Below are 12,412 nucleotides of genomic sequence, written 5' to 3'. Positions count from 1 at the left end.
GAAATGCTAGCAGACCTGAGCTTATAATTAACTTATCCAACATCCCACTAAATCAGAAACTTTAATTAAATCCTAGTTAGCCAGCCACCATTCCTCTGCTGCATTGTTTTAGATCTCTTTTATTCTCTCATTCATTCCCCTCCGATAGGACCAGATAACGCGCTAGTTGCTGCGCATCAGAAAATCTACAGTTTTTTGTTAGCATGTTAGAGCTCCCCTACCTGCTTTTTAAAGATCATGCGACCTTGTTTCGGTGTCTAGCGCAAGCCTCTCAGATCCTGTCAGCAGCTGCTGGTGGTCGCAAATCATTCGCTGTAAAGGTTTTAGACGGCCTGCATGTGTTGTGGCTTTCGTGCAAGTCGTTTTAATGACTGTTGGCTATGAGCGGTCCAGGTGCGTCAAAGTCTTACCATTTGCATTGGTTAAGGCTATGGTTGGTAATCCTGTTCAGAAATACTTTTTGTTATACTGGGTAAAATGGTCCTTCCAAGTAGTCAAGACAAAAGGAGGTTACAAAAACGATCTCTGTGGGAGCTGAAGGCCTGTAAAAACTCTGAAGAGCAGTGATTGGTTAGCGTTTTGGTCCTGCTCTCACTGTCCTTTGTTCCTCAAGTTCCTGGTGTATCCCCTTATCTATTGGTTGTCCAGCAGGCCAATCATTGTGACGCGCTCACGTAACGGCAGTGTCCGTGCTCGTTACGCTTGCGGGCTGCGCATGCACACCTCTAGCGTTTATGTATCCAGTTAGCTTAGCGCACAGGTGTCAAACTCAAGGCCCGCAGGCCAAATCCGGCCCGTCAAGGTAAATTATCCGGCCCTCAAGAGCCAAAAAAAAAGGCATATCATGTCATAAAGTAGAGGCATATATCCTTTTAAAGTGTATAAAGTGGCTAAAACTGTGCCTCTTGTAAGTGTAACTCACCCCAATATCAACTTTTTTGCAGATAAACTGTATATACTGGGCCTAAGGTTGCTACTTTTATGTTACTGTTCATTTTTTATACTTCTAAGTGAACTGGAATGAAATTATGAAATGAAAAGTACCGTCTATACAGGTGCAACCGGCCCTTTTAATGACTTCATGACAACAAAAGTGGCCCCATATAGAAATGAGTTTGACACCCCTGGCTTAGCGGCTAACTTAGCGGTTAGCTTACGTGTTAGCCGTTCATTGTAGCTCTGCTGCTCTCACTGTAGACTTTGAACATGGCTGAGAGTCCCAAGAAGAGAACCGCTTTCATGTTTATGAGAAGAAGAGGAAGGCCTCAGTACAAAGAAATAAGACCAGAGTGGATTTGGAAGATTTTCTTTCACACCAGTAGTTATCCAAAAATGGACTTGGGGAAACTTCCGGAAATATAGCAGACTCTACCTTTTAAGATGAACATACCCGATTTTTTAAGTCTGTAAATTCATTCAGACATTTGTTAATGTCCACCTCCGGGTTGCATCAGAAATTGATGTTTATCCATTATCGGTTGCAATTTGTGTAATTTCAAAAGGATTTTGTCAAGCTATGCCGATACCATTACACTACTGGCCAAAAGTTGGTAAAAAGTAGTGTTTTTACCAAATTTTCCTTATTACATCTTTAAATGCTAACATTAGTGACTGTTAAATTATTGTTTACTGGGCGATCTAAAGCTGAAAATAAGTAAGTTGGAAATTGTTCAATAAAAGAAACTTTATACTTTAGAAAGCCGGCAAAATAAGTGCTCAAGGCTACTCTAAATGATAACGTGAAGGCCCGGCTCCTTGGAAGATGGATATAGAGTGAAAAGATCGTTCAGAGCTCTATAGCGGAGCTGCAGCGTTAAGCATTGTTGGACGAGATGGGAATCAACCAACAATATCGAGAGAACGAAAGCACAATTATGGTCCAGCAGCAGAAATGTATTGGTTCTCAGTTCTCTGAGAAGTAACCGTGTTTCATTTCTGTGTTTTTTTTCTCCACAGACAGGGACTTCACCAGTCTATGCGAGAAGCAGCCTATCGGGCGGCTGCTTTTCCGTCAGTACTGTGACACCAGGCCAGAGCTGAAGCGCTGCATTGACTTCATGGATGATGTGGTAAGAGTAAATATCGGCCTTTAAATATGACCCTCTACTATCTGCGATGCTGCTACAGCCGTCTCTGTGGGTTAGCCCAAAGGTTCCCTTCGCTTGTCTTCTGTGTTTTGCCTCCTACCGTCCATCTGTCAGCTAGTTCTCCCGTAAGACTCGGCCTTAAACCGGCTGTGTAGAAAGAGAAATGGAGAGAGGTAAATCAGGGGCTTTGCCTGCATGGGTGGTGTTGGTGTAGCGGGTGATTAGCGACTTTAGCTGTTAAAAAGCGGACCCCTCCTCTTCCTCTCTGCAGTCCTCCATGAGGTCAGTCCAACGTCAGCGGCAGGTCCCCTGGGTGAGCAGGCAAACACAGGCCTGAGCTTGTGTCTAGGCCCCTGGTGGTATGCGAGAAAGGAAATGGGTGGGGGGTGGAAGGGGGGGGGGTCATGCCTATTTAATGAGGCTCAATGTTGGGGGGTTTTCAAGGTATGCAGACAAGCACTAATATGCACGCTCTGGAAAATACACACGTTCACACGGTGGAGTTAAATTTAAAACAAATTAAGAAATCCTTAGAGCTCGACGCGCCGCGCCGTTTTTTTCCCCCCCCAAGGACGGCATGAATTCGCTGCGATGCATAGTTGCGCCGCTCTGTCCTCTTCCTCTCCGCAGAGTTTGTTTTCAAACAAAACAGGCGATGGGAGGCAGCTGAACTCCAGACCATCTCCCCACATGCGGCCATATTTGACCGGAGGCACAATCCGGGATCCTGTCAGGCGACAAATGCCATGAATGAAAGCTGAATAAAGTTGTCATTTCTCTGAGTTACTCTCTCTCTCTCCTCTCATTACTTCCCCCTTCTTTCTCATCCTAACCCAGTATTATTTTCTGCATTTGGGCTCTTCCCCTGTGCCCATCTCTCTCTCTCTCTGCCCTTATTTGGAGAGGTATTAAAAATGGCTGAAAGAGTGTGGCCTGGCGTCGCTGCTCACGTGTCTGCTTTTCCTCCGACAGGCCATGTACCAGCTAGCTCCCGATGTGAAGAGGAGGGACTGTGGACTGAAATTATTAGACACATACTTTAATAACGGGGTAAGCTGCATGAGCATGTTCACTCAAATTCAGAGCCGGCGGATGCCGTCAGGAGTTTGAAAGCGGGAACGGCTTTCTAAAGTTGCAGAGTAGCATTTATAGCAACATAGCTGCAGAAATGCTGCAGGAAACTGGTGTTATCGGAAAATATCTATGGTCACCAGAAATGCAGTGTTGTCAAATTGCTGGGGTAATTTATATGCGAAAATGCATGTTTGCCCTTCTGATTGCACACCGCTGAGATGCAGGAGTCTTTTTTTCTTTCTTTTTTTTAGCCATTCATCATTGTATGGTTCAGCAAACCCAGAAATCATTGTGCTGTGGGAAAGGAAACTTGAAGCCTAATTCTGCTTTTTACAAGATTCACAGATAAACTGCACATTTTTACTGACTCATGTTTTGGTGTTTTATTTTGGGAACACTAGGGCCAGGTAGAAGTTATTCAAAGGCCTCACCTGAGCTTTTAGGCTATATTCTGCCCATGGATGCCTGTAGGGTGAAACCTTTATGCCATTTTTGAAGAATTGGCTTCATGTTGCTGGGTTTCCTATAAAACATAATGTTTAACTAATTCATATGTCAAACTGGCTAAACAATTCATGTTCTTAAAAGTTTAAACACCCACTGAACTACTGTACTAGTTGTCACATTACATCTACAGACTTCTGTGTGTTTGAGTGTTTGTGGTTGTGGTTTCTCACCCTCTTCTGTGAACACCCAGTGTACAACATTAGCAAGAAATCTTGTTAAAGGCTAATTTTTTGGGTTATTTTTGACTACTGCTTTTAAAATGGTTATTTTATCATCGGACCACTCAGATTGACTTTGACCGTCCTGTGAGTCCACAGCTGATTTAGCGTCCGATTCTTAGCAAGACTCTTCTCACTACTATAAACAAAAATAATATTTCAATTAAGGGGTGTAATTGTGTCTTTATTCGTGCTAAAAGATTCTGCACGGCCCTGTTGGTTCAGCACATGCACGTACTAATGCAATGCAGCGTTGTTTTACACCTCAACACATGCAAAATGTCTGTGTGGGTCTAAGCGTGCAGTGCAACATGCTGTAGCACAACTTTAAAAAGCGAACGGCAAAACAAAGCAGAGAAGGACGCCCAGCTATCACTAAATGCTATTTAGAAGCATTAAGGTTTCTCAGCGAGCCACAGATGAGAACGAAAGGTGGACCGAACCAAAACTTCCCACCACAGCGAGCTACGCTAGCGTATTCAACAGCAGTCTCGGTACGTCGCTCACTCTCCACTCGACTGAATTGCTCGCGCTGAAACACGGTCAGGCCGAATGTAAACATCAGTGGTACTGGGGGAGAAATCAGCTGACGTCCAAATGGCTGCCAGTAGCATCCAATCAGTCCAGACTTTGTAGATCCCAGGAGATGCAAGTGGGAGGAATCCCCGTGGATGAGAGGGGATTTTCCCAACAGCTGCACGGGTGCAGCAGGGACACCAGGCTGTCAGAATATCAAAAAACATCTTTTATTCTCGGTCTGCTTTAAAAATGTCTAAATGTTCATTTTTTAAGTGGTTATAGAATAATCTAGAAAGCCAATAAAAGCAAGTTCCAGTGAAATCTCCACCTTTTAGGTTTTAGAACATAATAAAAAGTAGTTTTAAAAATTGAAATGATAAATTATGTGTTTCTGTAAAGCTCTTTATCAAATCCTGAGAGCCCCAAAGTGCTTCAGACTGTATTCAGTCACTCACACGTTCACACACTGACAGTGGTGAGCTACACTGTAGCCACCGCTGCCAGACTGACAGAAACATGGCTGCCATGATATCGGCGCCCTCTGAAGCGTCTTGCCCAAGGACCCACCGACTGAAATTCGGCAACCCACCGGTTACAGGATGAACTCCCATGCTCCTTTCAGTCTGTCGCCCCCGCAAAAGACTCTTTGACTCTTGCTGATGGAAGTAAAAAAAAAAGAAAAAAGATTATATTCATTTCGCTTGACTGAGGCGTAACGAAAATGCTCTGCATTGACTTTAAAACCTGAATATGTTCACAACCTTCCTTTTTTTGTGTGTGCCGCTACACCCCCCAATGTAACAGTTGTAGAATGAAGTAAAATAGTAATCTGCATCAGAATAATTACGTGCATTTCAAGCCTAGATCACATAATACATGTAGAAGAAGCTTGTTTCAAAAACGATTACTACTTTCATTCGTTTTTTGGAACGTATAAACACCTGAGGGGAGAGACGTCATCTTCGTCGCTGTCCATTAAACTGGGAAGGGTCACTTTAAACATTTTGAATCTACAACAACAACAACAAAAACAAGAGGTTTTTTAAGGCAAAAATATTCAGGGTGGTAGCCAGGAGGAAATAACTCAGGAAGTTTATATCATGGATAGATTGCTTAGCAAGAACATGGCTGCACGTTTCGTATTTGCAAAGCTGCATCCAAACAAACCACAAAATCTCAAGAGATTAGACAAACAAGACCAACGTCTGGATGTTTGGTGCGCGTCGTCACGTCTGATGAAAACCAGTGTGCAAAACATAGACGGGGGGGAGAGAGATGATAATTTCTGCTCTTTTTATAAAAACATAATGTGGGCACTTTTTGTCGCAGGCGCTAAATTAGAGATAAACCTTCCTGCGCGCAGCATAATTTAGACGTGACGTCATCTGAACAGCTGCTAAACGCTGGTGGAAAGGTGGACCTGCGGCGGGACGCGGATCCCGGGGGCCGCCGCCAAACCCGCGACAATACGTCCGTGTTTTCGTGGCCCAGAGCCGAGTTCAGATCTCCGAATGAACCGGCGCGGCGGGACTTTCAGGAAGCTTTACATGAACGGCGACAACAAAAGCCCCGAACCGCCATAAGCCGAGGGAGCTTTGTCAGCACGAGAGCTGCAGGGTCACAACGAGACTAAGAGGATAACTCTCAGTTATTGCTGGCAAATTTGATTTGGCAAGCTGTTGTGTCTTGGTTAAAAAAAAAATAAAAAAAAAAAATATATATATATATATATATATATATATATATATATATATATATATATATATATATATATATATATATATATATATATATATATATATATATATATATATATATATATAACTATATGGCAATATCAAATGACTCATTTGGTCAGTTTCTTTTATTTTTACTTCACTTTAAGGAACTGGGAGGGTGAGATTCTCGTTTTAAATACATGATACCTAACCTCAGAATGAGGAGTGAACTTGGTTTTTAACCGCAACAAACAAATAACAACATGAAGTTAGATTTTAGCCGTTAAGCTTGGACTACATTTCCTTTGTCATTCTCTCTTCTTTTCTTGCTTTTTGTCTTTCACTCCCTTCTTTCACGTCCTTCATCTCTTTCCTTCTTTGCTTTTTATTCCTTGTCCTTGTCTTTGCTCCCTTGTGTGCTCCAGCCCATCCTTCCTCTCTTGTGCCTCTTCTTTCTTTCTTTCCTTACTTCTTCCTTGCTTTCTTCCTTCTGCATTACCTTAACTTTCTCCCTCCTTACTTTTTGTCTGTCCTTCTTTCCTATTTTCCTTGTTCCCTTGTCTTCCAATCCTTCATGGCTTTTGTGTTTTCCATCCCTCATATCGTCCTAGTGTCCTTTCTTATGACCTTCGTTTTACTCTTTCCCTCCTTCCTTCAATGTTTTCCCCTGTTTCATTCTCCCCTTACTTCCTTGTGTCCTTGCTTTCTTTCCTTTAGTTCCATCCTTCTGTCCCTCCAGTCTGTTTTTTTTTTTCAGCCTCTCCGATTGCAGCCTGTCCTCGGTAGTTTGTAGGGAATTTTCTGTGTTATATTTTAAAAGGGGGCCAGAGACTCTGGTGACTTGTAGACAGCCCAGGTTAGTAGAAGGGGACTTCACGAGTCCTTTTCAGGTCTTTCTTCATGCTTAAAGGTGTAAAGTACGTTAAAACCCGCGTTGGTTTTGGGGCGTCTTCTTGTTCTCGTCTCATCTTGTGTTTCTTTGTCTCTTTAACCGTCAAGTCGGCGGCCCATCTGCCCGACGTTCCCCAGGACTTCATCGCGCGGTGCCGGGAGAGTCTGGAGCAGAGTCCCTGTAAGGAGCTCTTCAAGGACTGCACCAAGTAAGTCTCAAAAAACACACCCCTCCGTCCCCCGGCTCTGATCAGGCTGCCTCTGCCGTCGATTATTGCCAGTGTAGGTACCACTGAGCTATATTATACACTGGAGTGCTAATCACTGTCTGTTTGAACGAGTCGCTTTGAAGCCACCAGCCGCCATATTGGTACTCCCTATTTCCCCCCAGTAACTAGGGAATATATGCTACAGCATCGAATAACGAGGATTTTCTCATGTTCATGGGGGGCTTAAGACTTTTAAAATGTCAAATGCCATATAGTTTTATATTATGTTCTAAAACTATCACGTAATGAGAAAGTCATGTGCTGAAATATTTTGCATTTTATTCATTTAAATATATATATTTAACATTTATAAATATATAAATAACAATATACAAAAACATATATTTACATATGTGTATATATATATATATATATATATATATATATATATATATATATATATATATATATATATATATATATATATACACATATACACATATACACATACTTATATATATATATATTTAATATGAAAAACATGTAAAATATTTCAGCACATAATTTCCTAGTAGTTAATAGTGTTAGGTAATTCTACAGTCAGTGGATGTACTATGAAACGTTTTCACTCAGCCAGAAAACTGCTTGTTGTTGCAACCAAATCCTGTGGGATTCTGTGAGAGTAGGGAGGAGCAAGATGGCGGCCAGTGGCTTCAGTTTTTAGGCAAAATCAGCACTCCAGTGTATTATATAGCTCAGTGGTAGGTACCAGATCGACTCGGGTCCTGCGCCTTCTGATGACGTCACTATACATGGTTGGTTTAACGTTTGCTCAATTGCGCAAAATATTGTAGTTGGTCTGGACAACTTACTAAAGTAGTTAGAGCGGGATTGCGGTTTGTAAACAGACAATTTTACGAAGAAAATCGCCATGGTCCCTGCGCCTCCCGATGACGTCACCTTATGGCAACGCCACTCAAACAAACTACATAGACCCCGCGGTCTGCATTTGTAACAAATCAATTTTATTGAGTTAATTTAGCGGTTTCTTTTTTCTCAAAAGCTTGAACAAATATTCAAGCCATTTTACAAAAAAAATAAAAAAATAATCAACAAATATTTTACAATTGGCTCAATGTTTGGAAGAATATTGTTAACAAAAATGGAAGGGCTAGCCAGACTAATTTATCCAGCATATATCTTAAATGTACCAAATACCACAATAAAAAAAAAAATCTAATTCATCACAATTTCATCTGGAATAATAAAAAAAACATGTGATCAGAAAGAACAACATCAGTACAAAAAGGAGGAATGAACGTTATTGATTTTAAAGTGATGAATGCCGTGATAAAATTAAATTTGGCTGCTGACTTTTATTAAAAATGAAATGAGTTTATGGTTTAGTTTCCCTTTCACAACTTAAAAAAAAAATTGGAGGAATTAAATTTCTCTAAAGTTGTAACTTTGATCCTGCAAAATGACCGATTAAATTGTCAGACTACCACACAAGTATTCCAAAACGATGTTAAAAGTTTTCATGCCTCGACTAATTTACAGGAAAATAACCGTAAATAAATTAACAAAATAAAATTGACTTGTAACAAATGGAGACCGCGGGGATAATGTAGTTTGTTTGAGTTGAGTTGCCATATATAGACGTCATCGGGTAGCGCCTGAGCCAATCTGGTACCTACACCGGCAGCCCCCCCCCCCCCCCCCCCCCCCTTTCAGGGAGCCGTTCTGCTGGCGGGACCGTCTCGTCTCCGGCGCTGAGGGCCCAGCTGACACCTGGGGTTACGCAACACTCGTAAACACGCTCACACGCCGGCGCGGCGGGCAGAGAGAGCATCCGGGCAGGCTGGCATGAAAACAACAGCCACTTCAGTCTCCCCCCCCCCCCCCTCGTACACGCAGGTCGACAAACACGCGCGCCGATGCAGGTGTTTGCGCTTCCTCCGCCGAGAGCCAGAGGAAGCGAACAGACTCGCTCTTTATCTCTGGACGCACGCATGCAGTCGCTCGTGTGCCGCTGTCTAACTTTGTTTTACCCGAGAGCTGCTGCAAAAAAAAAGACACAACCTTTGTGGTAAATGGGAAATCTGACTAATTTTAATCACTGCTTTTGTTCTTTAATACTTTCCAAATGACCTGAGAGGCGTCTCGTTAGAGGTTTGCAGAAACCTGCCGCTGCCAACTACTTTTTTTTTTTTTTTTACACAAAGCATGATTTGGCATGAAGTGGTCAAATGTCTCGGCGCGTCATTTCACGAACTGCTTTAATGTGCTAAAAATATTTTCCCAGAAAGGCTGCAAGGGGTTTTCGCACATTTTGAAGCGTCTCACATTTTTGTCATGTTACAACCACAGGCGTGGTTTCTCTGGAAGTTACCGACCTAATCGTAAACGCTGAGGCGAACCTTTATCTGAAGTCTTCCGGCGTCTCTGTACACCTTCACAAACTTTTGAGCACTTTTCTCACGTGACGAGGGCAACGCAGAATGCTCCGCGTTGGTCCAGAAGCAGGAGGCAGTGCAGAACGGCTAAGCACAGCAAACAGGTCACACAGGTTTCCTCCCAGGGTTGCCGCACATTTGGTGCCATTTTGTCCGTCTTCCGGTCAGTTCAGGGCAGCTTCCCTGTCCCTGCTGAAGAAAAGCATCCCCACAGCATGACGCTGCCACCTCTATGTTTCACCACGGGGTCATTTTCATTTAACACCTTTTTTTCACATTGACCATAAAGTCGATGTGAAAGCCTTCCTAAGACTTTGTGACGACATTGTCGTCCTTCTAAACACCATCCTGGAAAGGCCAGATTTGTAGGGTTCAGGACTCTGTTAGCTGTGACATCATCCAGGGAGGACAGATCACCCGCTATTACCATCTAATGTAGAACAGATTACTAGATCAATGTGTGCTTCTGTGCTTTTTTGTCTCTCTTATTGTGTCTCTGTTCTGTCTTCTCTAACCCCCAGTCGGTAGAGGCAGATGACCGTTCATACTGAGCCCGGTTCTGCTGGAGGTTTTTCCTTCCCGTTGATGGGGAGTTTTTCTTCCCGCTGTCGCTTTATGCATGCTCAGTATGAGGGATTGCTGCAAAGCCATGTACAATGCAGACGACTCTCCCTGTGGCTCTACGCTTCTCCAGGAGTGAATGCTGCTTGTCGGGACTTTGAAGCAATCAACTGGTTCCCTTATATAGGAAATTTTGACCAATCTGTATGATCTGACTGATTCTGACTTTGTAAAGTGCCTCGAGATGACATCTTTCATGAATTGGGGCTATATAAATAAAACTGCATGGAATTGAAATTGAATTGACTGGTTGTCCAGCTACCAGATTCTCACACCTGACCTGTCGGTCTGTTTAGCTCCTCTGGAGCAGGGGTCCCCAGAGTGGGTGTCCGGACCCCGCAGGGGGTGGAGGGGGGGGGGGGTCGCGAGAAGATTTGATGCTGATGTGTGCTGAAAAATTTAGTATCGTCTTCTTTGTGAAACCGATACCAACGTACAACTTTGCAAGATGCCTGACATGCCTCATTTTAGTGCAGAGGGAAGTGCTGCACTTTTTTCTAAGATTGCTTATAAAAGTACTTCTTTATTATCATAATTTCCACAAAAAAAGAGAAAGAAAATCAGTCTCTGTTATTTTGGGGTCTGCAGGCTGAAAAGTTTGGTAGCCCCTGCTTGGCTGTTCCTATGATTAACCCTCCTGGTCTGGGTTAGTTTAGATAGACGGCCGTGTCTGCCGTCATACTCTTTCCATTCTCATCCGATGGAGTGAGCAGATATCTGTGAGATGTTCAAAGCTTAGGATCTTGTTTTATAATCCAAACAAACTGTAAACCGTCTCCCTGACCTTCCTGCCGTGTTCCTCGGTCTTCATGATGCTGTTCGCTCTCTAATGTTCTCCAGCGAACCTCAGAGGCCTTCACAGGCCGACCGCATTTATACTGAGATCAAATCACACACAGACGGACCCCGATGTGAACTCTGAAGGGTTATGGTTGCAAAATAACACAACGCACGTCCCCCCCCCCCCCCCCCCCCCCCCCCCCCAACCACATCATTATTCACTGATTGGGTTTTTGTCTTACAGAGGACACCGTTTTACAAACGTCCTGCAGACCTCTGTTGCTTTCAGCAGAGCGGTTCTTATTGTTGAAGGGGGGGTTAATCTTTGCCGATATGCTGAAAGAACGTTGTGATTCCTGGATTGGGCCTTTTTACATGATACTTGTGGCAGCGCTACAAACGCCTCCAGTGTGGGAGTTCCTGTGCAGCTACTTAGAGTCAGACCGAGAGGCGACACCTTGGGGGAGATTCTGATGTAAAGAAAGTTATCGCCTTAAATAGAAGTAGATTCCCCCGCGCTCATTTTCTCTAAAAGGACATCTTTCTAAATGTACTCGCAGCTGAAACCAGCCTCAGATAGACCAGACAGGTGGATGAAATCAGACCCTGGAGTTTAAATTTTCACCACCGCGCTGTCTCTGTTGACGACTTGATTATGAACAGACGGCTTGGATCTGGAGTTTTCCCCTCAGTGCATTTTTTTTGCCGGTGTTTCTAGTGACCGCTCCTCAAAGCAGCTTACCTCGTGCCTCTCTGCTCACAAAGCCCAAATCTGCTGCTGATGCTTTTGAGTCGGCAGGATTTGTTCTTTCAACTTGTTTTCCTGGAAACAACACGCCTATGTTTGTCCAAGGCTTTGGTTGAGCAAGTGCTTTTTTGTGCGTTGTGACCCGAGGGACATTTCCATATCCGACATCCACCTGTGAAGGAATCACCTGTTGTGTAGAAAAAGCCTCTGCTCGTCCTCATTTCACTGCTACTTTGCTTTGAAGCGTCCGGATTTGGCTTGGCAAACATTCCCAAAGCGTTGTCTCTACGCGCGAGCTGAAGAGTGGACAGAAAACGAGCGAAAGGGACCAAAATGGCCAACTGCTAAAATTCAGAATGCCCAAAACCTCGGATCAAGACAGTTTTAAGACTCCAGGAACGTTTGGCCGAGGCATTATCGTTATTTATTAAAAGCACGGTTCAAAGGTTTTTGCACAGTGGTGCACATGAAGGCTGGACTCCTGACTCCCTTTAGATTCTCAGGAAAATGTCTGGATTCGATAAAGGTATTTAGGAAAAGTAGGGGTCATAGTTGGACCGCACCCCCACATGTTCCCGGTCTGA

At 43.4% G+C, this 12,412-nt stretch overlaps 1 protein-coding gene across 2 annotated transcripts in view; it reads left to right on the top strand.

Moving 5' to 3' along the window:
* grk4 (G protein-coupled receptor kinase 4) overlaps positions 1 to 12,412 on the top strand; it is a 77,214-nt gene that overhangs the window by 39,612 nt on the left and 25,190 nt on the right. For both annotated transcript variants that reach the window (XM_036137199.1, XM_036137200.1), the window contains exons 3-5: positions 1,957 to 2,069; positions 3,060 to 3,137; positions 7,123 to 7,223. In XM_036137199.1, coding sequence (XP_035993092.1) covers positions 1,957 to 2,069; positions 3,060 to 3,137; positions 7,123 to 7,223 — 292 coding nt within the window. The remainder of the gene's footprint in view (positions 1 to 1,956; positions 2,070 to 3,059; positions 3,138 to 7,122; positions 7,224 to 12,412) is intronic.

The sequence above is a fragment of the Fundulus heteroclitus genome, chromosome 5 (genome assembly GCF_011125445.2).
Source record: "Fundulus heteroclitus isolate FHET01 chromosome 5, MU-UCD_Fhet_4.1, whole genome shotgun sequence".
Lineage (NCBI taxonomy): Eukaryota > Metazoa > Chordata > Actinopteri > Cyprinodontiformes > Fundulidae > Fundulus > Fundulus heteroclitus.
Note: the sequence above shows the minus strand (reverse complement) of the source record. Positions and strands in the feature narration are given on the sequence as shown.